At 37.3% G+C, this 27,340-nt stretch overlaps 1 protein-coding gene across 8 annotated transcripts in view; it reads left to right on the forward strand.

The window, feature by feature from the left end:
- CHRDL1 (chordin like 1) overlaps positions 1-27,340 on the forward strand; it is a gene marked incomplete at both ends in the record, with an annotated part of 143,356 nt that overhangs the window by 95,090 nt on the left and 20,926 nt on the right. For all 8 annotated transcript variants that reach the window (XM_080718406.1, XM_080718409.1, XM_080718411.1 and 5 more), the window contains one exon: positions 14,850-14,917. In XM_080718406.1, coding sequence (XP_080574532.1) covers positions 14,850-14,917 — 68 coding nt within the window. The remainder of the gene's footprint in view (positions 1-14,849; positions 14,918-27,340) is intronic.

The raw sequence follows: 27,340 nt of genomic DNA on the forward strand, positions 1-27,340 counted from the left end.
TTAAGCTCATGTTGGAAAGTTGTCCATGTAAAGAGCCTGGGGAAGAAAATTTCAGGCAGAGAGAAGAGAAAGTTCAAAGGCCTCAGGATGGGAACCTTGGAGAATCCAAGAAGCCTAAGGACAAGTGTGGCTAGAATATAGTGGTTATTATGATTGAAAATGGCAAGGGAGGTGATAAGGCTCGAGTAGTAAACAGGACTCAGACTATACAGGGCTTTGAATACCATAAAAAGGTGTTTGGATTTCAGTTTTTAGTACATTGGGAAAATTTGTGAGCAAGAGCATGACATGATCCAATTAATGTATTTAGAGATCACACTGACTATTGTGTCCAAATTAGTTTGGAAAGAGACAATTATGCAGGTGAAGGGATGAGGAAAAAATGTAGTGACCTCTCTAATGTGAGAAGGTGGATGCTTGCACTGAGGACACACTGTTGAGTATTGGTTTTTAGTGGAGCCTCTGGAGCCAGACTGCCTCAGTTCTAACCCCAGCCTGTTGCTCTCAAGCTGGATGACATTATTTATTCTTCCTAACAGCCTTTAAAATGAAGAGAATGGTAGCATCTGTCTGCAAATGGTTATGAGATTTAAGTGAGATAATGTAAGAAGGGATCTGGGACAATGTCTTAAATATAGGAGGAGTCAATCATGAAAGGTAGACAGATTTGAAATATGCCTAAGCAGTGGTTCTTAACCATAGGTCTAAATTGGAATTATCTTGGTAGATTTATGCTCAGACTAGGAGGATGAGGTGACTCCAATGTGCAGGCAAGGTTTGAAAGCCATTGATTTAGAGGAAATACAGAATTTCTTGGGTGTAGACAGGCATGTCACTCCTATATAATTCTACCATCTTAACCTCCTCAAAAGATGACCTTAACCTTCTACACCCCTGATTGAAAGTCTTTATGCTGACATATATCATATTCGCTATATGCCATGCCCAGTTTTAAGCACTTTACATATACGAACTCATTTAATATCATGAAGGTCTTTTTTTGTGTGTGGATCTGGGAATGGAACCCAGGGGCATTCGACCCCCAAGCTACACCCCCTGCCCTATTTTTTATTCTTTATTTTGAAACAGGGTCTCACTGAGTTGCAAACTGCCTCACTAAGTAGATGAGGCTGTCTGCCAACCACAATCCTCCTGTCTCAGCCTCCCCAATGCTGGGATTACAAGCATGTGCCACCACGCCCAGCTTCTCATGAAGATCTTATGAGTACTTACTATCCAATTTTATGAACAAGGAATTTAACATGGAAAGAAATTAAGAACCTTGTCCAAGGCCAGGTAGCTGGTGATTCTAGGGTGCTTGGAGGCTGAAAGCCTGGCTTATGGTACCCTGACACTGTAAAAGTATGGTCCCTGTTGCCAGTAGAATCCATGTCAAGACCCTGACTCTGGCAGGGAAGGCCTTCCAGGAACTGCCCTCAGTCCACCTCTGAATGCTTGTATATTTCTCCATTCATTTATTTCAGGTTCCATTCACTCACATTGGTTCTGTACTCTTTTACCTTTGTGCTTTTACTCTCTTTTCTCCCTCTCACTGCTTCTCAAACTTCAGTGTGCTTCAGAATCTCCCAGAGAATGTATTGAAATTCATATCTGTGGACCACATGCAGATATTCTGATCTAGTGGCCTTGGAGTGGGGCCAAGGAACCTACATTTAAACAGACCCTATCACTCATTCTGATAGGAAATGGTAGTATATAGATCACACCCTTTGAGAAAACATTCCAAAAAACATATAGCCAACTGAGGACATAGGAAATCATGGCTTTATATCTGAGTTTAGTAGTAGAAGTCTGACACTAGTAGAAGTCTGAAACCTAATTAAACTAATAGAAAATTAGTCAATTTCAGTCTCCGGTTAGTTATTTAAGCACTCTGGTTAGAGTATTGATTTTTGAGTCATATGGCAACCAAGTTTGGGGTGAATGGGCTACAGACATTTTATGATAAAGAACTGGGAGAAAAAGGACAAAATATCTGCCTATGTCACAACTGCATATGTACAGTAAAGACTGAGAGGAGGGAGTGATACTACTCACTGGAAAACTCCTTCCCTCCATCCTTGACTATGGAAATCCTGCCAGTCCTTCAAGAGCTGTCTCAAATGCAACCTCCTTAGAGTCTAATGCATGTCATCCTCAGGAAATGAATACTAGTTGGGAGGCCTTTCTTGCTTCTCCTTTTGCCTTTATCCTTAGATTTTCTAGTACTAAATCCTGCCTATCTTTTAAAGGGCAGTCTAAGTGCCACCTCTTTCATGAAGCATTTTTCAATCCTGCAAGCTAGGAATAAATCTGCCTCCTTTCTATGATCCCTCAGTGCTTAACTTGTGCTTTACCAGTAACATTTATCACCTTGTTACCTTTTGTATTGTATTATCTCTATCCATGTTAAACATCCCTAACAATGTATAAACTTTGTAAGGCATAGACTCTTTGTGATTCATCTTTATTTCTACCACTGTACTAGGTAAAGTAGGTGCTCCTTGATTAAATATATGTTTTGTTGTATTGTTTTGAAGATTGCTAGAAAGTTAGCTATGACTTACATTAAACAGTACAGTACTAAAATAAGATATGATTATTATGGTTTTGCCCCTGAATTACTGGTTGCCTGTAATAGTAATATTTCATTTCCATAACAAAAGACATGAGTCTGGGTAATTTGTAAAGAAAAGGGACTAGTTTTGGAGGTGGCAAGTTCAAACAGCATGGCACCAGCTCTTGTGAGGACCCCTTTGGCTACATCACCTCATGGTGAATAATAATATTATGGCAGACCATATACAAGAGGTCAAGATCGCACTGCCTGACAGAAAACCAGAGATCAGGGAGGAATCAGGTTCATTTTTTATAGCAACCCTTTAATGAGAACTAGCAGGGTCCCATGAGAACTCTCATAATCCCTTCCTAGGGCAACATCCCCAGTGAACTCCCACTAAATTTCGCCATTTTCCACACCATTCCTAATACTGCCATATTGGGAACCTAGCTTCCACCACAGGAACTTGGGGAAACATATCACAATCCAAATCATAGCACCATAGTAGATGTTACGTTGGTTCATGATCAACAGGAAATTATTTGGTGTCATTCTTACTACCCAGATTGATTTTCTCTCTCATCCTGCTTTAGGATTATAATTAATATTTCCTTTTGGAATAACTGATCTTGATTTGACTATTAGTACATTCTGATTCATTTAAAAATGTCCTAGTACCTGTATGTTAATGTGGAGTTAGTTACAGCCTAATTTGATTTATGCTTAAGTGAAGTCCTGGTACCTTCCATACCTGTTTCTTACAACATGTACACATATAGCTGTCTCCCAGTGCAGCTATGATGTTGTAGTCAGGAAAAATAGATATGTTGTTCCTCTCCTCCTTTCTTATCTTTGCCCCAACTTAATTTGGTTCTTCCCAAAAGGAAAAAAAGTCCATACTGAGTAGCAACATTCACGTGGTTCACAACTCTAGTTATTAGGCTAAGATTCTTGTTTGGAGAAAAGGATATGCGAAATCTCAACTGGAGAATAAAAGGAAAGAAAAAGAAACAATGAAAAGGCATATTATTGCATTCAGTAAGCAGTATATTAAGAGGGCATAGGCTCAGAAGCTAGAAATACATAGAATTTACATTCCAGAGCTATCATCGTCTAGTGCTGTTATATTGCACAAGCTACTTAACCACTTGGAAACTTGGGTTTCTCAACTGTAAAAATGGAGATGATAATACCCACCACTCATAGTGTTTGTAATGATTAACCAGGGTAGCATTGAGTGCTAGGAGAGGGCCTGATACAGTTACTGCTTAAGAAATGGTAATTATTACCCTGAAGTTAAGTAAAACAACCTTCTCCTCTATTTCCAATAGCTTCACCTTTATATTTATATAATCTCTATAGACAGAACTTTATTTCTAGTCCTTCTTGTGGCAACAGATCTTGTAACTATCTTCAGCTATCTTGTCACAATTTATTTTCCTTTTGTTGTATCCTCAGAAGCAATAGATAAAAGCTGGTTACCAATGATTGTGTACTGTCCCTTCATATACTTGACAATTCATTAAATTCTTTCTTTGTCATCTGTTCTCTAGCCTAAGTACACCATTTTCTTTCATCTTTCCTTGTAAAAACTAAATCCTACACTTTTGTAAAAATTGTTTTTTTTGTACCTCCCATTTCTTTACATCTTTCAGTTGTATATAATGTGGTTGAAACTCCTTTGAAGTTCTTATTTCTGAAGCACCTAGTTATTTTCTCTGTTGAAATAGTGTTTTTACAAAGGTGTATCTTGTATAAGCATATTACTCACACAGCAAGGAACCCAGACACTTCTCCCCTGTGCTGGCCACCCTAACTGCAAGCCAAATACTGAAGAAAAAATAACCTTTTGAGTGTTGAACTTGCAAGCCTTCATATAAAGGACCCCATTGAAACATGCTCTCGGCACTGTCACCAAACACTAAATTTGTGCCTTTCTTCCTGGATCAGACAGCAAATACTAGAGGCAGATTGAATCTCAGCCCCAGCCTCAGTTGTTTAGACATGTCTGTGAAGCTAGGACAATCAGGAGAATATTGGCAGGGCTCATGTCATTGCTGGCACTTCAGCAAACCTCATCTGGACTGGAAGCCTAGCACAAATAGCCACTAGAACCTTAAGGGAAACTTTATCAGACGAACAAATCTCTTCAGAGATTGTACTACTGCCACATTCTGGGTGGGCAGACCTCAAATCCAAACCCACACCCAGCTTTCCTCCACCATTTATCATTTCTGCTGCCTGTCTCCTGCCTCTCCTGCCAAAGCAAGGGGAAAGGCTATGTACTTGGATTATACACTAGGGAGAAGAGAAGTATTTGGGGTAGGGTATTGACTATATTGAAAGCAGATTATGTATTTGACAGTTGGTATATATATATATATATATATATATATATATATATAGCACTTACTATATGCTAAGCAGTGTTCTGAGCACTTATATGTAGTAGAATAACATATTTGACTCACACAACAATAGCAGGAACTATTTTTTATCTCCATTCTACATATGACAGTATGGAGGCAGATAAATTATTTGCCCAATAATGCATGAAAGTAAGTGGCAGAACTAAAATTTGAACCTAGTCACTATAGCTCAAAAATCCCAGATTTTTAAGCACCATAATACATATTGGGATCCATTCATAGGAGTATGACAAGAGCCTCTTCTAGGGCAAGAGAGTAAAGGGGGAAAATTAATGACTACACACACGTGCACACACACACACACACACACACACACACACACACAACATATTGGTATATGTAGATACTCCAAAAAAGATAAGCACACTGCTGTTCTTCCCCATCAAGGTTTTATTCTCTCTACTTCCAACCATGGGGACTAATTTCATCCCATTATTCTCTCTCTTTGGGCTTAAAGAATGTGGAGTGTAAATATCCACCTTCCTTCATTCATTATCAGACATTTTTAAAGTAACCACTAAGCACGTGGTATGGTGCCAGTGCTGGAGATACAATAATGAATAAAAACAGTCATGGAACCAGGCCTCCTGGCATTTCAGTGAAAAAAAACTGAAATTTAGCACATGATGGTATAAATAAGTTAAACATGCATCTCTGCCACATTTCATTAAGCAAAACTATCATAGAAGCCAATAATTAAGGAGGGTGATCCTAGTTATGGAGGTAAATGATGACACCTCAGACTATCTCTACAACTTCACCACATTTCTCCTTACTCTGTACTCCAGGGTAATAGAAGCTTGTCTCAACTACTGAACTGTACTGATCATGTCAACTACTGAATTATACTGATCATGTACTGAATTGTACTACAATTTTTTACCACATTACCCAATGTAAATTCTTCAGTTTATTTTTAAAGGCTCAGAAACAATCTGATCCTCCCTTACTCTAATACCCATCCTCATTTCTCTAACACCAATGCATACATGTCTGTTCTAGGCTGGATTATCACTTTATTCTGTGACATGGCATGCTCTTTCCCATTTCCTCTCCTATTTTGTGCCTGTCTTCAACTCTCCTTTCCTCTAAGTTTGGAATACCTTCTCTCTTTTCTTCTGTTTGGAACCCATACAACTTTCAAGAGCCCAACTGAAGTTGTATCTCTTCTAACAATCCTGTCTGATCACTTTAGTTCTCATTGATCTCTTTCTTCTTTGACCATGTTCAGAGAGTCTGGTTTGTTCATTTCTTAGACCATTTTGTGTTGCTATATCAAAATACCTGAAGTGGAGTGACATAAAGAAAACAGACCTATTTGGCTCAACATTCTGGAGCCCAGAAACCCAAGATGGGCCTGCTATAACTTCCAGGCTTCTTATGAGGACCACATGCAGCTCTATGCAGGACAAATTGTGGAGAGGGAAACTGGTACTTGTGAAAGAGAAGGAGGAGTAAAAAAAAAAAAAAAAAAGCAACTGACCTGCTTCATAGCAACTGTTCTTGCAAGTACTAATCCAGTCTACTGTCAAATACCTCTGAAAGACCCCTCCTCCTAACACCACTACACTTACAATCAAATTTTCACAAGAATTTCAGTAGAGACAAACCATAATAATGGATAAAATATTTTCTTATATTGTTCATTGTTTTGAATATCTTGGCTTCTTGGTTGGTAAACTGTAAGTAAAGGACCATCTGGCCTCCCCATCTCCTGTATCATATATTAAACATATATCTTCCTCTTTTATTATGTAATTGTTTTATTACAATGAAAGAGAATCACAGTCACAAAAATCTCTTGATAGGATCCCAAATACAGGCCTGCCTAGGGAGGCAGGAGAAATGACTAAACACAACTTGTTCAACTCAAGCCACTGCATCTTGAATGAGCCCAAGGATAAAGCTAAAGTGTCTTTTTATGAAACTGAGATATTTCTACTAATTTCTTCAAAGTAACTGAAACTAGAAGCACATGTTTAAAAAAATTTTTAGTTATCAAGACAACTACCATATTACTTTAAGATTCTTGATTTGTCTTTCCAAAACACAATAAAATTGAACCTCAGATGCCATCTTCGGTAGAATCTAGAGATGTTAGGAAAGTGGTATGTGAGATGCTTTGTTTTTTGTAAACATAATAAATCTATAATAGATTTTTTTTGGTGGTACTGGGGTTCCTGGAAGCCCTTCTACCTCCGGGCTACACTCCCAGACCCATTTTTACATTTTTATTTAGAAACAGGGTCTCCTAAGCCAGCGCACGCGGCTGGCTTCGAACCTGCGTGATCCTCCTGTCTCTGCCTCCCAAGCGCGGGGATTACAAGTGTAATAGATTTTAAACTTTCTTGTGGCACGAGAGATGAACCCAGGAGCAGTCTACTTCTGAGCCACACTCTCAACCCTATTTTATTTTTTATTTTGAAATAAGATCTTACCAAAATTACTGACAGCCTCATTAAGTTGCTGAGGCTGGCTGCAAACTTTTAATATTCCTGTCTTAGCCTCCCATTACTTGGATTATATGTATGTATCACCATGCCTGGCTCAAATTTTTAAAATCAAAGAAAACTAGAAAATAATCTCATCTCCAAATAGAGATCCTAACAAGTCAGTCTCGAATTGTTTTTTATTAGATCTACATTTACTGCATAAATACCACAATCTCCTGGTCCTGATAGGAAAGAAACATTGTTAATAAGAAATGCTACTTAAAAAGATAAAAATCCATCTTGCATAACTAAAACTTTATGCCTATTGATGAATAAATTCTAGAGATTTGCTGTACAACATTGTGCCTAAATTACTGGATTGTACACAAAGAGAACTGAAGAGAGTATCTCTCATCTTAAATGTTCATACTACAGTAAAATAAACATTTAAAATTTAACTCAATTTGTATTAGTATGTTCTTGCCTACAATTCAAAACATATTGAAATATTCTGATCTTTTCAAAGCTACATAAGAGTCTGACCACCATTATTATTCCACTTTCAAAAGTGAATCTCTTACATTCAGAAATATGAGACCATCTTAGATTTTTCATCTTTTCCTACTTCATCTCTGCTAAATCCCAAGTAAAATCTTTCTCCTTCCATGGAAATTTTCCAGGTTGTTTTGTTCTCTCTCCATTCCTTTTGCTCAGAATTCATCTTCACATGCTTGCTGACTGTCCTAGGACCTCCACCCCTCTGAGGTCATCAAGTTCCTTCTTGGCATGTCTTTTATGTCTAGAACATTTTTTTCTAGACAGAAAATCTTTTAGACAGTGAATGGGACAGCATTGACTTTCATATTGAGCTCAACAAATTAATAGCCATGATTCCTAATTGGCCAGCTGGGATCCCCTGTCAGGGTCAATAATGCCCATTCAGTTTGTAGGGTTGGAGTGTATATGAATCTGGTTCTATGATAAAAAAGAGGAATTCCCAGTGAAGCATTTCACAGCAATTACTTATTCATGAGTTGTGATAGCCATTCTCCTTCAACCTTATTCTAACTACTTCAAGGCCTGGCATAGCTTTCCAAAAACACAATAAAGTGTCTTTTGCTCACATTAGAACAGTCTACATGAGCCTAAACTTTAATATCTATAGAAATAAATCTGATTTGTTGACTGACATTGTAAACTGTTGGCAAAAGGTCATGAGAATTGTATTTGAATATTACCCACATTGTAACTGGAAGAGCTTACAAAGTAAGGATTTCCATAGCCTAGGCAAAGTGAATAGTTGATATAATTATCTGGTTATTTCAAGCAAAGAGACAGTGTGACTACATTCACTTTCTGCTTGTTTTGGCTATGAAAACCAGATCCACTTCCCAAAAGTTGCCTCGTTCTCTTTGTGTAGTATAGAAAGCCAAAGTGGTGTTCATGAAACGAAGAAGGACCTTACAAGTGACTCCTTCTCATTTCCAGGTTGACCAGGCAGTAAACATGGATAGATTTTTTATTTTCTCTTCTCTATTCTGCCTTTTATTTTTAGTTCATGATGTAGTGGTACAGAATTCAACTTTATTTGGGCACTTGGAATTTATAATGCCCTACTTTATAACTATGTAAATTGAGCTGCTTCCCAAAGAAGCACATATCTACCCTTTCAAGCCTCATTTTATTCAAGTGAGAGAAGGGATTTTAATTAAAATGCAAACACCTTTTTTAAAAGATGAAAATAGAGGACCAGCATGATTATGAGAGAATTAACATCATTTTAGAGGGTTGAGCTGAAAAAATCTCTCTAACCATTACTATGTATGTGTCTCCAGGACCCTAGCTTGTTTCTGATAATTTAGAAGCAAAAATATTTTCTTTCTATTTGAAGGTGCAAATTTTTCTCGTTCCTAGTTTTTGCTTTTGAAATTTAATAACATATTTTACTTAATAAAATTTAAAATAATATTGAAATGTTTAATCAATATAAGAATTTGTATTTTTTGTTGGTACTGGGGTTCCTGGAAACCCTTCTACCTCCCAGACCTATTTTTATATTGTTATTTGGAAACAGGGTCTCTTAAGCCAGCGAGGCTGGCTTCGATCCTGCGTGATCCTCCTGTCTCCACCTCACAAGCACGGGGATTACAAGCATGCGACACCATACCCGGCAAGAATTTGTATTTTTAAAATTACTTTGAACACTGTTTTCAAAAGTTTGTGTCCTATTTTACATTCTAAACTCTTTACTCTGTTAAATACCTATTATACTTACGGAAGTCCTTTAAGCTGGGTTTCCCCCATGTATAAGCTATTCTTGAGAAAGGAGTAAAACGAAGAGAAAGGACAATATTGGAAGACAGGTAAGCAAGAATAGAAGACAACACTTATAATATCCCTTTGCCAGGCACTGATCCAAGTACTTTGTGTATACTAATCAACTCTCACAACCCTAAGAGGTAGGCATTATTGTCTTTGTTTTAGCAATAAGGAATCTGACGCACAAACAGATGAATTAATTTGCTTAAAGTCACATGGGCAGGAAGCGAGAGGGCCAGAATTTGGACCTAGACTGTCTTACTTCAGTCTGTTCTTTTTACTTCAGTCTGTTCTTTTTGCCATTACACTATAATATCTCTGAGTTTATGGAAATGAGACAACTTTGGGAACTCTATGATCTCTAAGGCCACTGAGAGAGACCATCTTTGTGATGACTTTGTTCCCAGGGGCTACATATGGAAACAGTCCAGCAGATGCTTTGGAATTTATCTAGAAAGCAAAGACCCCATTTCTAATGATGAACTTGAATCTTTCAGCTATGTCTGAATTGAAAGAGCAGGGTGGATCATGGTCACCAGCCAGCTAAGAGTTTCTTTACCATCTCTTCTCTGATTCCATCCTACAAACACACATACTCTCCCAATGAACTTTAAAAAAGTGCTTCTTATTTTTCTGGATAAATATGTTTGTATTCCTCAGATTTGGCTTGCTACTGTTGGCAGGAAGTTCCCCTTTTTCCTGTGTCTTCGTATTTCTCAAGCAGATATTTTGTTAAAAAATGCTAAGCGCTTGTACTGACAGCCCAAACAATAAAGTGCTTTATTTAACAAAGTATTCTCTAAAAAAACAACTGCCAACTTACAAGATACCGGAAGACTCTTTATGCTACCATATGCATATGGCTATTGGAACCTCAAATAACTATCAGTAGAAAAACGTTTTAACACTGTTAATTAAAGTGTCTTTCAAATTTCAGCATGACACCTTCCTCCTAGCAGAATTTATAGAATTAGATGTTTGGCAAAGGCACCCTCGTGTCATCTGCTTTCACCTGTCCTTCATCTCCAGGATGGCTATTCAATACTGACAATAGTGTCTCACATGGATTCTGGCACATGGCAGGTGAACATTTCATGATGGGTTTCTTTCTTCCTCTCTGACCTCTTCCATGTTTCTTCAAAAGCCCTTTCACCATTTGCCCTGATTCTGCTGATTTCAACTTGTTCCACTGAAAATATAGAGATCACTTCTCCCTGCCTTGAGGATTCATTTTATTTCTCTTTGCTTTTTGATTAGAGTGACTATATAATTTATCATCCAAACCAAAACACTTTGAGAAGCAAGAGGGAAAATCTTAACAATTATGCCTGCCAAAAAAGACAGACAACAAAACTAGGTTATCCCAGATAAATTGGACCCTATGGCCATCCTATTTGTGATGTTTTGTGTGATTTAGAAGTGACCACACGCTGGCGTAGTTTTGCTCTCTGAGGCTTATCTTCATGACTATCTTAGAATCTCACTATACAATTGGGTGTTTTGAGAAGATAGGATTTACTTTCCTGATCTGCTCAAGCCAACCAGAGATTAATGGAAGCCAAGGGAGTTATAAACAGTCTGCATTTCAGCCTAGCTTTTGACCACTTTTCAAATACTTGTTCTCCATTTCTCCCATTACCCAAAATCCAAGCCACTCCAGCCCCATAGGGTATCACTCAGAGTATAATTGAGGTTTGACTAAACAACACATGTGGCTTTTAAAGTTAAATGAATATTGTTTGACATACAGTACACTAGAGTTGTTTTTCATTTTGGTTTGAAAAATTGGTTAAATTACATCTTGCTGCTTCTCAGAATTAACTAGAAGCCATCTGTCTCCATTAGAATCACTGTTTTTTACAAAAGTCTTGGCTGAAAGAAAGATTCCATCTCACTCAAGATAAATGTCCAGTGAATCAGAAAAAAGCAAAGAAATAGGGTTTTTAGTATATCAATGTCTGTTTTTCCAAGATATAGTATTTAATATTATAAATTGACATATAATACCTCTTTTTCAGCTGTCCAGACACTTCCCAGTTCTGGAGAGACATTTATAGCTATACAAAGTGTCAACATCTAAGATCATTTTAATTTAACTACAGTTTAAATTAAATAGGATGACTAAAATATTGAGAATTTTACCAGCTACTTAATAACTTAATACAACATTCAAGCTTAGAGAATGTCATTTTGATCACTTTAGAAGCTCAAAGCAACAGAAATGCTAGTAGTTCCTAATATATATGTGTGTGTGTGTGTGTGTGTGTGTGTGTGTGTGTGTGTGTATAGTATATATATTTATATGTAGTATATATACATGTGTGTATAGATGTCCATAGATATATAATGAGGTAACATAATTCCAATTTAGTTACACATATCTGTCTACAAATGCTTAGGTTTTCAAATACAGGTTGTGACATATTCATCTGAATTTGTGTTGTTAGGTGTTAATCTGTTTTCATGCTTCATACTGACTGCTTTGTATTCTCCTGCTCACTTGTCACAGGGACATGTGCTGCCCCATTCCGATTGGACTATAAATTCTTAAAGACACTATTTAATTAGAAGCCCTTTAAAACGTCAGTGTCTTTCTGTCCTTCTTCTTTCAGTACTAGAGATTAAATCTAGGGTCAGTCTACCTCTGAGCTACACCCCAGCCCTATTTATTTGTTTTTATATGCCCAGCCCTATTTTTTATTTTATCTTGAAACAGGGTCTTACTAATTTGTGGAGGACCTCACTAAGTAGCTGAGGATGGCCACGAACCTGTGATCCTCCCATCTCAGCCTCCCAAGTATTGGGATTAAAAGTGTGTGCCAGCTGGGCATGGTGGCACATGCTTGTAATCCCCGCACTTGGGAGGTGGAGACAGGAGGATCATGAAGGTTCAAAGCCAGCTGCGCTGGCTTAAGAGACCCTGTTTCCAAATAAAAATATAAATAGGTCTGGGAGTGTAGCCCGGAGATAGAAGGACTTCCAGGAATCCCAGTACCACCAAAAAAAAAAAAAAAAAAAAAAAAGCATATGCCACCATGCCCAGCTTAAATTTTAACTTTTGAGAAAGCTATGCTATGTAAACATTTGGTGTCAATATCAATCAGTCACAAAATTTATAATTAAAAAGACAATGATGAAAAGAGCTATTCTGTGATTTTTCTTTTGGAATTCCTTTTCTCTCTTTTATCTACTTAGACTGGAAGCCACATCCTATATACCTTACATATCATTTTTACCATGTGCTGGTGAATATTTCCCAGTGTCTAGTCTTCTCTAGTATATTTTCATTTGGCTCAAATCCAACACTGCCAGCTACAGTGGGACATAGATCTAAGTTTATCCCTACTCAGTCACTGTCAGTGGTGTTTTCCAGGCTTGTATCCCAAAGTTGCTATATATTGCTTTCTTCTCTGCCTGCGTCCTCTGTGATCTAATCTTCTATCAGGGATTATAATTTTCTTCTTGCCCACAGTATTCTGATTCAGCTTTTCCTCTCTATTATTTTACGTATGTTCAAGCTTATCACTCATTACCATAGCAGCTTCCTGATTGGACTCCCATATTCCAGTTGTTCCCTAAAGATTATACACTCCATTACCAGAAACTTCCATAACTATCATTTTGATGTAGAAACTCTTATTGAAAGATTGATGAGAGTATCGAATGTGAATTCTTCAACCTATTTTTACTAACCCTGTTTGCCTCAACAACTCACTCTGCTCTCTCCATCCCTCTCCTCCCCTTTCTTTATCCTCATACAAGTATCAGCTCTATTTCTCTTGTTCCACAGCCGAAGTTTCTGCTCAATCACACCTTGCTTTTTGCCTCTCGTGTGTGACTTGCTATTTTTAAGCTCTGGTTCTTTGTAAATGTCATTCCATACTCTAAGTAACTAATTGATTCTAATATTGCTACCAAAATAATTTCCAAGTCTCTATGAAGCCCTAAAAGTCAATGCTGTTATATAATTTTCCCTAACAGTAGTACCATACGACTGAACCATTAAGATGATTATTTGTTTTAAGGTTTTTGAAAACTTGGAAGAAGAATTAGAATAGAAAATTCTATATAAGTATGCTTTTCCATATTCTTTGTTATCCCACAGAATTTCTGGCTAAATATTGTGTTTATCTGTAGGCATGTATATAATTCAAATAGTACTCAAAGTAGAACAAACCTAAGATAAGATTTTTCCCATCTCCTTGCTTGTTCATAGGTAATATAAGTTTCTTGGAAATTATACTACTTTGATTTTTAACTAGCCAAGGAATATCCATATCTGTGGTATACTTGTTGTTCCAAAGGCTTAAAGTAGAATATTCCTTTCTTTTTGTACTGGGGCTTGAACCCAGGGACATTCTACCTCTCAGGTACCCCAGTCCTATTTTAATTTTTTTTTTATTTTTAAACAGGACCTCACTAGGTTTCTAAGGCTGATCTCAAACTGTGATCTTCCTATTTCAGCCTCCCAAGTGCAAGGATTACAGATTCTAACCCTCCCAGCTTAGAATCTTCCTCTTAAAAACACTTATTCTGGAAGACAGCAATGATAAGGGTTTGTTGTCTAAACTGTATATTATATAGAACAAGAAAAAGGTTTATCAGGCAAGAATAAAAGTTGTTATGTAAAGACTAATCATAGCAAGTTTAACCTCAAATTTCAGATATACTCATATATTTTCAGAGATAGAATGGTGAACCTAACAAATTGTGACAGACCAAATTTTGAAAACTCATTGTTTAAGGGTAGTTTAAACACAAGTTAAAAATGAACTACAAAATATTAACTGCCACTTTAGTAAAATAATCAAACATGACAATGATGGCTATATTAAGGTGAAAAGTGATCATTTTTACTTTTATTTTCCAAATTCTGGACAATGGTGCTAGCTGATCTATTAAGAAAGTAGCAACTTTATACAGAATTGTTTTGAGCCATGAGACACACCCGGAAAAATCTATCAGCGCTGTTTCTTGAAGGGCAGCCACAGAGCAAAACTTCTTGAGAACTTTGGAATCATGACACCAAAAATGTTGCTGGGTCACAAGGGTGATAGTTTTCCCTTCTATGTATGTGTGATTCTTTCTTTATTCCTTTTTAATAAACAGGAGATGGAGAATTGTCGTGGGAACATTCTGATGGTGATATCTTCCGGCAACCTGCCAACAGAGAAGCAGTAAGTGTGAATAGCTCAAATAATTCAACAATCCACAGCATCAAGCCAAGCTTTCCTCTCCTCATGGCTGCTATCCCAGTAAATCCAAAAAAGGGCCCATTTATAACACCAATTTTCTTCCCCTTTCTCAGAAATTCGAATGATATCATCAGCAACCTGTAACCATTTAAGTGTGCTCTATAATCAGTAACTGGATCCAGGACATGGTCACAAAGAAACCATAGCCCTTCAGCTAGATCAGAAGTTGTTACCAGTTCGGGATGACTTAAAAACTCTTTATGTCTTTTTTTCATTTTAAATTTTTTATTGGTGCATTATATTCATAAATCATATTGGGGTAAAATACTTGTGTAGACATACATGTATACATCACCAATTTAACCCCTAACCAATTCCCACCCCATTCCTTCCCCATCCCTTCTTCCCTTACTTGGCTTAGTTAGTTGACTTCGATATTTTTAAGTAAATTGTGTGTTTTAGAGAATTTCCTCTCCCCCCATCCTCTCATTTAGGTTGTCTTGTTTGCTCCTCTATAGGATTTCCTTTTTCATCTAGTTTTCCTCCTCTGATCCATTTCTCCGTACCTCTCACATACTAGGGAAAGCATCTGTTTTCTTATTTTTTGTGACTGACTAATCTCACTTAGCATAATGTCCTCCGGTTCCATGTAATTGAGTTTTTTTAATGGCTGAGTAAAATTCCATTGTGTACATATCCCACAGTTTTGTAATCCATTCATCTGTTGATGGACATCTTGGCAGGTTCCATAGTTTGTCTATGGTGAATTATGCACCTATGAACATAGATACACATGCATTAGTTTGGTAGTTTGGTTTCCTATCTTTTGGGTAGATACCCAGAAGTGGTATTGCTGGATCAAATGGTAGATTTGTTCCCATTCTTCTGAGGATTCTCCATACTGTTTTCCAAAGTGGTTGCACTAATTTGCAATCCCCCCAACAATGTTCTAGAGTTCCCACTTCTCTACATCCTCACCAGCATTTGTTGTTGTTTGTGTTTTGAATGATTGCCATTCTAGTTGGAGTTAGGTGAAATCTCAGGGTAGTTTTGATTTGCATCTCTCTTATTGCCAGTGATGTTGAGCATTTTTCTTGCATTTATTGGCCATTTGAATTTCTTCTTTCATGAAATGTCTATTTAGTTCACTTGCCCATTTTGTTATTGAATTATTTGGTTTTATAGTGTTGAGTTTTTGAGCTCTCTTTATATTCTAGATATTAGTCCCCTATCAGGGGTGTATGTGGCAAAAATCTTCTCCCATTCTCTTGGCTCTCGGTTGAGGTTCTTGATAGTTTCCTTTGCTGAACAGAAGCTCTTCAGTTTCATGCAATCAAATGTATTAATTTGCCTTTTAATTTGCTGTGCCTTTGGGGTCTTGTCATGAAAGTGTTTATCTGTGCCTATATGTTGTAGTGTTGAACTTACGGCCTCTTCAAGGAGCTTCAAGGTCTCTGGTTTGATTTCCAAGTCTTTGATCCATCTTGAATTGACTCTTGTGCAGAATGAGAAAGTGGGGTTAATTTCCAATTTTCTGCATATGGTTAACCAGTTTTGCCAACACCATTTGTTGAACAGGCTATCTTTTTTCCAGTGTATGTTTTTTGCCCCTTTGTCAAAAATCAATTGGCTGAAAGTGTGTGAGTTTGTTTCTGGGTTTTATGTTATGCTGCATTGGTCTATGTATCTGTTTATGTGCCAGTACCATGCTGTTTTTACTACAATGGCTTTGTAGTATAGTTTAAAGTCAGGTATTGTGATTCCTCCTGCATGGATTTTGATGCTGAGAACTACCTTGGCTATTCTGGGCTTTTTGTTATTCCAAATAAATTTAAGGACTGATTTTTCTATGTCTGGGGAGGAATGATCTTGGTAGTTTAATGGGCATTGTATTGAATCTTTAGATGACTTTTGGAAGGATGGCCATTTTAATGATATTTATTCTGCAAATCCATGAACATGGAAGATCCTTCCATCTTCTAAGATCTTCTTTTTTCAATGTTTTATAATTTTCTTTGTAGAGATCTTTTACCTGCTTGGTTAAGTTTATTCCTAAGTATTTATCTGTTTGTGGGAAATCCTCAGTGGAAGTGTTTTCTGAATTTCTTTTTCAGTGGATTTATGGTTGGTGTACAGAAAAGCTTCTGATTTTTTAAGATTGATTTTGTATGCTGAAACTTTGCTGAATTTGTTGATCAGTTCTATGAGCCTTTTGGTTGAGTTTGTTGGGTTTTCTAAATGCAGTATCATTTCATCTTTAAATAGTATAAGTTTGAGTTCTTCTTTTCCTATTTGTAGTCCTTTGATTTCCTTTTCTTGCCTTATTGCTCTAGCTAGAGTCTCTAGTACTATATTGAAGAAAAGTGGTGATAATGGACATCTTTGTCTCATTCCTGTTTTTAGGGGGAATTCTTGAAGTTTTTTCCCATTTAATATGTTGTTGGCGGTGGGCTTATTGTAGATTGTCTTAATAATTTTGAGATATGTCCCTTCTATTCCAATTCTCTGCAGTGTTTTTATCATAAATGGGTGTTGAATTTATCAAACGCTTTTTCAGCATCTATTTAAATGATCATATGATTTCTTTCTTTGATTCTGTTTATATGATGAATTACATGGATTGATTTTCATATGTTGAACCAGCCTTGCATCCCTGGGATGAACCTTATGTGGTCATGGTGTATGATTTTCTTTATGTGGTTTTGAATGTGTGTTGGTAGTATTTTATTTAATAGTTTTACATCCAAGTACAACAGAGATATAGGCCTGTAGTTTTCCTTCCTTGAAGTGTCTTTATTTGGTTCGGGTATTAGTGTGATGTTGGCTTCATAGAATGTATTTGGGAGAGTCCCACTTTTTTCTATTTCACGAAATACTTTGAGGAGTTTTGCGGATAGCTCGTCTATAAAAGTTTTATAAAATTCACTTGGAAAACCATCTATTACTGGGATTTTCTTTCATAGTAAGCTCTTTATTGCTGTTTCAATCTGATTGTTGTTGTTTGGTTTAAGTGTTTTAAATCTTTTTGGCCCAGTTTGGAAAGGTTGTATTTATCTAGAATGTTGTCAGTTTCCTCCAGATTTTCATTTTGTTGGAGCATAGTCTTTCAAAGTAGTATCTGATAATCCTCTGGATTTCTATACTGTCAGTAGTAATGTCTCCTTTTTCATCTCTTATCTTCATAATTTGGGTTGATTCTCTCTCTTTTTTTTTTAGTTAGGTTGGCTACTGGTTTATCTATCTCGTTAATTTTTTCAAGAAACCAGCTTTTGGTTTTGTTGATTTTCTGTATTTTTTTATTCTATACTTAGTTAATTTCTTCTCTAATTTTAATATTTTTCTGTCTTCTACTGGCTATGTGGTTCAATTGTTCCTGCTTTTCAAGGGTTTTGAGGTGTGTCGTTAGTTTATTTATTTGAAGATTTTCTGTTTTTTTATGTGAGCACTCAGTGCTATCAATTTTCCTCTTAGTACTCCCTTCAAAGTATCCCAGAGGTTTTGATATGTTGTATCTTTATTTTCATTTGTTTCTAGATATTTCTTGATTTCACCTCTTACATCTTCTATGACCCATTCTTCATTCAAAAGTGTAGTGTTAAGTCCCCACATGTTTATCTTGTTTCTCCTTGTCTTCTTATAGTTGATTTCTAGTTTCATTCCATTATGGTCTGAAATGACACAGGGATGTATGTAACATTTTTTAAATTTGCTAGTGCTCATGTTGTGGTCAAGGATGTGATCGATTTTGGAGAAGGTTCCGTGAGCAGCTGAGAAAAATGTAAACTCCACTCTAGTTTGGTGAAATATTCTATATGTGTCCAACAGGTCCATTTGATTAATGGTGCTTTTTAGTTCTGAGGCATCTTTACTGACCTTTTGTCTGGAAGATTGGTCTAATTTTGTGAGAGGTGTGTTGAAGTCTCCCAGTATTATTGTATTAGGATTTATGTGTGACTTCATGTCACAAAGTTTGTTTTATGAAAGTTGCTGCATGCATGTTTGGGGCATAGATGTTGAAAATTGTTATTTCCTCTTGCTGGATTATTCCTTTTACCAGTAAAATATGACCTTCTTTGTCTGTTCTAATAAGTTTGGGTTTGAAGTCTAACTAGTCTGATATCATAGTTGCTACTCCTGCTTGCCTTCGAGTTCCTTGGGCATGGATTATCTTGCTTCAGCTCTTTACCTTGAGTTTGTTACTAACTTTACTTGTAAGGTGTGCTTCTTGTAAGAAGCAGATGGATGGATTCTGGTTTTTAATCCATTTTTCCCCTTTATGTCTTTTTGTTGGGGAGTTGAGGCCATTTACATTCAGTGTGATTATCGAGAGATAATTTTTAATTCCTTACATGTTAAGATTTTGTTTCTGTTTGAAATACTTATTTATTTATTTATTTATTTATTTATTTATTTATTTATTTTGCTTAGTTGTCTGCTGGATGGGTAATCTTGTTTCTCTGGTTCTGGTGTGTATTTCCTATTTCTTTTTGTAGTTAATATCCTTGAGTATTTTCTCTAGCACTGGTTTTAAAGACATAAATTCCTTGAGTGTCTGTTTGTCATGGAAGCTTCTTATGTCCCCATCTAATTTGATAGATAGTTTTCCTTGGTAGCAAGTTTTTGGCTGGAAATTGTTTTCTTTCACACTTTGTAATATGTTACTCCAAGCCCTTCTGGCTTTCATGACTTGGTTTGGGAAGTCTGAAGTGATTCTAATTAGTTTGCCTCTGAATTTGACTTGGCCTTTTGTTTTTGTTGACTTTAAGATTCTCTCCTTGGATTCCACATTAGTTATTTTGACAATTATGTGGCGTGGGGAACATTTTCTCCGATCCTGTCTAAAGGGAGTTCTATAAGTCTCCTGAACCTTTGTATTGACCTCTTGCTCTATGTTTGGAAAATTTTCTCCTATTATTTCTTTGAAGATATTATTTATCCCTTTAGTTTCACTTTGTTTTCCCTCCTCTATTCTGATTATTCTTAGGTTAGCTCTCTTAAAATGTGCCCATATTTCTTCAATATCAGATTCCTGCTGTTGAATTTGTTTTTTCTAAATTACAAACTCTAAGTTCATTTTTGGAGCGATCATCTTCTAGGACCGAGATTCTATTCTCCATGTGGTCTAATCGCTTGTTTATAGTTTGAATTGATGCCTTTATTTCAATGATTGCATTCTTTATTTATTTTATTTATTTATTTTTTTGGTGGTACTGGGGGTGAAACCCAGAGGCTTTCTACCTCCAGGCTATACTCCCAGACGTATTTTATACTTTATTTGGAAACAGGATCTCACTATATTGCTGAGAGCCTCACTAAGTAGCTTAGGTTGTCTTCGAACCTGTGCAATCCTGTCTCAACCTCCCAAGTTCTGGGATTACAGGCTTGCGCCACCACATCCAACAATTTCTTTTAAACTCTAAGTTATTTTTGTAGGTCCTGTATTATTTCTACAGTTATATTTCTGATTTGATATTCTGGAGATCTCTGAATTTCCATTTTATCAGGTTCTGATATTGTCGAGTTGTGGGCATTCATTGCTCCATTGTTATTCCTCTTTCCCATGCTTTTAGAAGTTTGCCTTCTCTGTGTTCTTCCTTGGGTCACCACGACTTCACTTAGGGTGCTCTGGATCTCGAGTTTGTGGTAATCTCAGTCACCACTACTCCTTTACTGGGTTGTATCACAAAATCTCAGACCCAGGGAGTTAATCAAGGCTGCGCAAGACCATGAGGGTACCAGGCTAGATGTTTTCCCACAGGGAGCTGTGACACGGGTGTGGTATCTCCACCACTGCTACTCCTTCACTGTGTCGTACTGCAAAATATCAGTCCCAGGGAGATTATCAAAGCTGCGCAAGTCCCTGGGGGTGCAGTCCCTGGATTTCTCCTATAAGGGGCCTCAATTTCCCTTTCAGTTTTTGAGTGCACTGATCTGGAGCTGTCATGGGCGTGATTAACTTGCTGTTGCTGTTGGCATTATGGCGCCGCTGCCACGCCCTTGGCTGTGAGGCTGGCATATTTCTTTTCTGGTTTTGAGCTCCATTCTGAGTCCCTGGAGGACTTGCTGAGCTTGGACACTGGGAGTTTTCGACATTCTTTGTGCTTAAAAAAATGCTGAAATACACTGAATGACCTGCAGCTGCTCACTTCAACTCCTTGTTTACCTTTCCTCTCTGGAGCCTGGTGCTGTGAGGGAAGATGACACTGGCATGGTTCCACCGCCATAACGTGGGCTGGCTTCTTTTCTGGTCTCTGGTTGTTCTTCTAGTCTTCTTTTTCTCTGTCCTTTGTATTTACAGTTTTCATTTCTCTGCTGATAGTGTTTTCTGGCTATGAAAAGCACTGATTTGTGGCAATAGAGATCGAGTGTTAGCGGGACTCATAAACACTGCTTTTCTTGGTCACCATCTTCCCGGAAGTCTCTTTATGTCCTCTTTAAGGAGGGCAGGAAGGCAGGTTACTACCTCCATCCTCAACTATGATGACCTTCTGTGTGACTGTAAAGTAGTTTGCTCCATCCCATTGGTGGGATTTTTTGGTTACTTTGGATGTGATTGCATAAAGTTTCCCAGAAGCCTTAAGGCTTTTAGACATGCAGTTGAAAGAAAGGAAAGACAGCAGGTCAGATTGTTCTCCCTTCACCCTGTGAAGCCTGATTTCTACTATCATTGCTGCTATCTAGTAGCCCCACAAATAGAATATATAGTAATAATATCTTTTGTTGCTTTTTATTTTCAATTAATAGAACCCCTCTCTAAAAATATAATTCTAAGAATTATACTTAAAATTTCTTACAATTTTTTTAAAGTATAGGAAATGCACAAAGGTATTCATTGTATCCTTGATCAAAACTATTATATGAGAACATTCATTACAGTGTTGTTTTCATGGGTGTGGTGGAGCAGGCTTGTAATCCCAGTGCTTGGGAGGCTGAGACAGGAGGATCACACAGGTTTGAAGCCAGCCTCAGCTATTTAGTGAGGCTCTCAGCAACTTAGTGAGACCCTGTTTCCAAATTAAATATAAAATAGGTCTGGGGGTATAGCTCAGAGGTAGAAAGCCCCTGGGTTCCACCCCCAGTATCACAAAAAAATAAATGGAGAAATATCTATCAATACAGGTGACGTTAAATAGACCTAATCTGTGGATTTATACAATATATCTAAATGTAGTAAAGGAGAGATAGTTCTGAGACATATTATGTAAGAAAACAAAGTGCTTTCCTTTTATAAATCTTGGGTGTTCATCTGGAAGATCACATATGAACATGTTAAGAGTCTTAATTTCATAAGGGTTGAATTGGACAAAGGAAAGGTAGATTTTGACTCATTACTTAATCTGTTGTGTTATTTGATTCATTCCATGAGCATGAATTCATTTCACAATAAATACAATTTCAATGATTTTCTAAGACATTAGGGATGAATTCTCAGCAAGCACTGGAGATAAAACAGGAGCCTAGGGAATTATAGAGCACACCTGAGGATGGTAAGGAAAGGGTCTATATGGTTTGTAATCAAATGACTGATACAAACCTCACAATTTTGCTTGGACCTGGCTTCTAAGTCATGGTACGGGGTCACTGCTGCTTAATATGCCCCCAGCTTGCCAAAACCCAACCTGAATCCTCAGCAATGTGATGATTATTTTATATTTACTTTATTCTCCAGCTGTATGGTTTTCTGGAAATTGTTGTTTCTGAATGAAAGTAGAATAATTGTGGCAAGTGGTGGAGAACAATCCTCTGAACATCTCATAAAAGCAGCAGCCCACCAGAGAAGGTGGCCTTCTTCACCTGATATGCCAGTTAATACCGATCTTGAGGAAATATGTTCTCCATCCAGCTCTATCTGCTGGACAGTGAGATTCCTTCCAGATCCTGACAGGAGATAGAGTACATTTTCTGTGTTATGAGTTTTCTCTGTCTCAGCTCCATTTTTTGTGTGTGGTAGGAAGTTGAGAGTGGCTAAATCAGTGGCTGTCAACCAAATGTCATTCCAAACTGAATGTAGAGCTCAGTCACCTTATGCTATTAGAGCCCCATAGTAAACACTGTTGCCACCTCAGTAGTCTTGCTGGCAGTACCATTAATTAGCCTTCCTTCTGGATTTCATTTGATTCTACCCACCAACCCTATCTCTTATCTGTCAGTTTTATTTTTTTTCTACACTGTTAATGATAAGAAAGGACTTAATCTAGAACTTCTTGTAGCAAAAGAGATCAGGCACCTTGAACAAGTTATCAAAAAAAAAAAAGAGAGATCAAGGCACGACCTTGAACTAGTTATTGACTTGCAAAAGAGTTTAAGACTTACCTTTAGAAACAAACATTTGAGACTGATAGACCAAAATGGTTAAAGGTTTCTACTTCATTATAAGTAAATATTTTTCTTTGTTCTGAAAGGGATAGATATTATATGGTATGACTTGAATAATAAATACCATTTTAGTAAAGTTAAAATATGCACCTGGCATATAGTAGACACCCAATAAATATATGTTGAATGAATGGATGTGGAAGGTGGAATGAAATGTGTGTGGGGTGATGGTGGGGAGGGGGCTTGTCACTGATTTTAAAGCACAGGAATTTGTCAGAGACATTCTTCAAAAGTGTCAAAATGTCAGAGACATTCTTCAAAAGAATGTCAGAGACATTCTTCAAAAGTGCTTGTTCTTAACTAGCCTTGTATGAAAAGATAGAAGAATCCCTTCTGAAAATCATTTGCAGGCCTAACTTCCCACACAAGAGAAAAGAAGTTCCCAACAACATATTTACTATAAAGTAGATGGTTCCTAGTTACAGGGAACTCTCAAAACCTAATAACAAAAACAATTGATTGGTTTATTTTGCCAAGTGGGCTGAAAACTATTGGCTTACTAAGTTTTATGAAGTGAATAGAAGGGAAACCAGTTGGGCAAATATGTCTGCTTTGTATAAGCCTAAACCAGTTTTTATTTTATTTCCAGGTCATAATTTTACATAAATAGCTCTTGTGCCATTGTTGGAAAGTGGTGTGTGTGTGTGGGGGGGGGTAGTGTTATGTTGGGAGGGAGAAGCAGGCAAAGAATGGAAGCCAAAACATGAAAGCAAGTATAATTTTGTTTTTGACAACAGCCAAACTGATTTTCCCCCTCCATCAAGTAAATTACATCACAGTTTGCCATTAGCAAAGTGAAGGAGTTGGAATAGAAACAATATGAAGCAGGTAAACAAATACATCATTTCACACTGTCAGAATATAGTTAGGAAGGAAACTAGCCTAAGTGTCTTCCAGCCAGGGAGTTTGTAGATTAGCAGTGACTAAAATATAATGTTATCATGGCTATATAGATTAAAATACATTCTGAAGATTCTTTTTAAACTTTTAGCCAGGCGTGGTTGTGCATACTTTTAATCCCAGCATTTGAGAGGCTGAGGCAGGAGGATCACAGTTTGGGGACAGCCTCAGCTACTACTTAGTGAGGCCCTTTGCAACTCAGTGAGACCCTTTTTCAAAATAAAGAATAAAATATAGGGCTGGGGGTAACTTGGAGGTAAAATGTCCCCGGGTTATGTCCCCAGTACCACAAAAAAAAAATAAATTAAACGTTTTACTTTGGTATAACCGTAGAATCATCAGCAATAGTAAGGGATAACCGAGAGATTCGAGGTATCTTGCCCAGTATATCCCAAAGGCAACATATTGCAAATCCAAAGTACAATATTATAACCACAGTGGCCTCTTTAAAGTCCTTTCTGGACTCAAAATGTTTTTCTGTGTCTACCAGTAAAACCCTTACACCGTTTTTTTAAAAACTTTAACTGAAACCTAAAAACTGTACATATTAATGGAGTACTATTTTATGTTCCAATACATGTATTATATAATATTTAAATCTTATTAAACATATCTTTGTCATTTAAACATTTATCATTTCTTTATGATAAAAATATTCAAAATATTTTCCTCTAGATTTTTGAACTGCATGGTATACATAATTGTTATTAAAAGTTACCACACTGTGCAATAGAACACGAAAATTTCTTGTTCCTACTGAACTGTAACTTAGTACTTGCTGATCAACCGCTCCCCCTTCACTGTTTCTCCCTATTCTTCCTAGCTTCTGGTGACCACTATTCTACTTTCAGCTTTTATGAGATTAACTTTTTATATTCCACATATGAGTGAGACCATGCAAACCCCTTTATCTTACATCTCAGAACAAGTAAGGAAGAAATTCCTAGAGAGCCTCTAGAGGATGTTTTCCAACACTGGAAAACAAGTGTTTTAGACCAACCTCAGAAACCTAAACTATTTTTCAGTCTTTCAGGTTAGTAACTCAGACATGCCAAACTATGGAGCTAACTAAAACAAAGCGTAGCTCTATGGTTGTTTTGAACAAATTGATTTTGAGCTGTTCTCACATGTAGCCTAGTTGCAACTGGTTTTAAACATAAGTGTTATTACTGACAAAGCAAGATGTTAATGCTTTTTCACCTTTTCTTAAAGTAGAAGGTCAGAATGGCCCTTGGTCAGATTTTTGCATTTTTTCAAGGGAAAAACTCAGATATTATTACCCTTAAATCAAAATCACACAACATCTCCCCCACCCCAGGCCTTAAAATCTTTTATGTCAGCCAGGTGTGGTGGTACACGCTTGTAATCCCCGCGCTTGGGAGGCGGAGACAGGAGGATCGCACAGGTTCAAAGCCAGCCACGTTGGCTTAAGAGACCCTGTTTCCAAGTAAAAACATATAAAAATACATCTGGGAGTGTAGCCCGGAGGTAGAATGATTTCCAGGAACCCTAGTACCACCAAAAATATTTTATGTCAGTAATTTTATATATTGGCTTCAAATTAGAGACTAACAGAGAATACATAAAAATTCTGATGTCCTCACCCCAGCCCAACTATATCAGAATCTCTGGAAGTGGGGACTCAGTCATCAGAGTTTTTTCAGCTCCTCAGGAATCTAGTGTTCAGAAGGTGGAGAACCAGTAGTGTTCAGTTTTGAACACAGTAGTGTACAGTTATGAACACTAGTTGACAGAACTTCTACATCTGAAGAAACTTTTCTTTCTGAAAAGCCACCACGCCTGGCTTTTAGCCAAATTATTTTTGAACCACTCTTTCTTCTCTTCCTCCTATTCATCTTTCTCTTCTCCTCCATTCTCTTCTTTTCCCATCTGTACTCAACCTTCATTGTCATCCTAAGTAAATTGACTCTCCTCCTTGGCCTTGATTTGTTTGTAAAATGAAAGAGTACAACAAGGTGAAGTTGTGGGGACTGATTAGCCTACAACAGGGTCTCTGATCAGAATTCCTTAGGCTTTTCTTTTTCTTTTTTTCTTTGAATCATTTTCCTACCCTACCAGTCCCTTTAGTATAAGACACCCACCAAGCAAACTGTCTTCTCTGTGTTGCTTTGGAAGAACTTTGCCAAACTCCATAAAAGACAGAACAATCTATAATGGCCATTGTGGAATGTGAGTGATGATGGCAGAAGAAAGATATAAGAACTATTGTGAGCATGAGAAATATTTGCACTGACAATCCCATCAGCATGCATGGTAACAAATTAATGTACATTTTTATTTCTGTGAATTTTTATAGCAGTGCACCAGGATGGATTCTTACAGAGAATAATGCTCTCCTTCTAGAGGCTAAAAAAAGGTCTTCCTACTGCAGCTCCTGTTTGCTCTTTCCTCCTCCAGCCAAGAGAGCAATATTCCCAAAGCTAAATTTGCAACATGTGTGTCTATAGCATATAACTTTAGTAAATGTTTTATGAGATGGTGGGATCAAGTGAGCCCCATTACAATCTTCCTGAAGTTTCTTGCTATTTCTATCACTGAATACAAGGATCTTCCTTTTTAATTGCCTATGAAAAGGTGTGTGTGTGTGTGTGTGTGTGTGTGTGTGTGTGTGTGGTACTGGGTGTGGAACCTAGGGGCTTTCTACCACCTGGCTGCACTCCCAGACCTATTTTATACTTTATTTGGAAAAAGGGTCTCACTAAGTTGCTGAGAGCCTCATTCAGTAGCTCAGGCTGGCTTCAAACCTGTGAGATCCTCCTGTCTCAGCCTCTCAAGTGCTGGGATTAAAAACGTGTGCCTCCATGCCCACCCATGTTTTGTTTTGTTTTGTGTTTGCTTTTTTTGTTACCAGAGATTGAACCCAAAGATATTTTACCTTTGAGCTATACCTGCAGCCCTACTTTTTTTTTTTTTTTTTTTTTTTTTTTTTTTTTTTGCGGTACTTGGGATGGAACCCTGGTGCATTCTACCATGGAGCTACACTCCCAGCCCTATTTTTTAGTCTTTTATGTGAAATAGAGTCTCACTGAGTTGTGAAGGGCCTTGCTAAGTAGCTGAGGCTGTCAGCACACGAACCACGATACTCAGGTCTCCACTCCTGAATGCCGA

Source organism: Muscardinus avellanarius (genome assembly GCF_963383645.1).
Source record: "Muscardinus avellanarius genome assembly, chromosome: X".
Lineage (NCBI taxonomy): Eukaryota > Metazoa > Chordata > Mammalia > Rodentia > Gliridae > Muscardinus > Muscardinus avellanarius.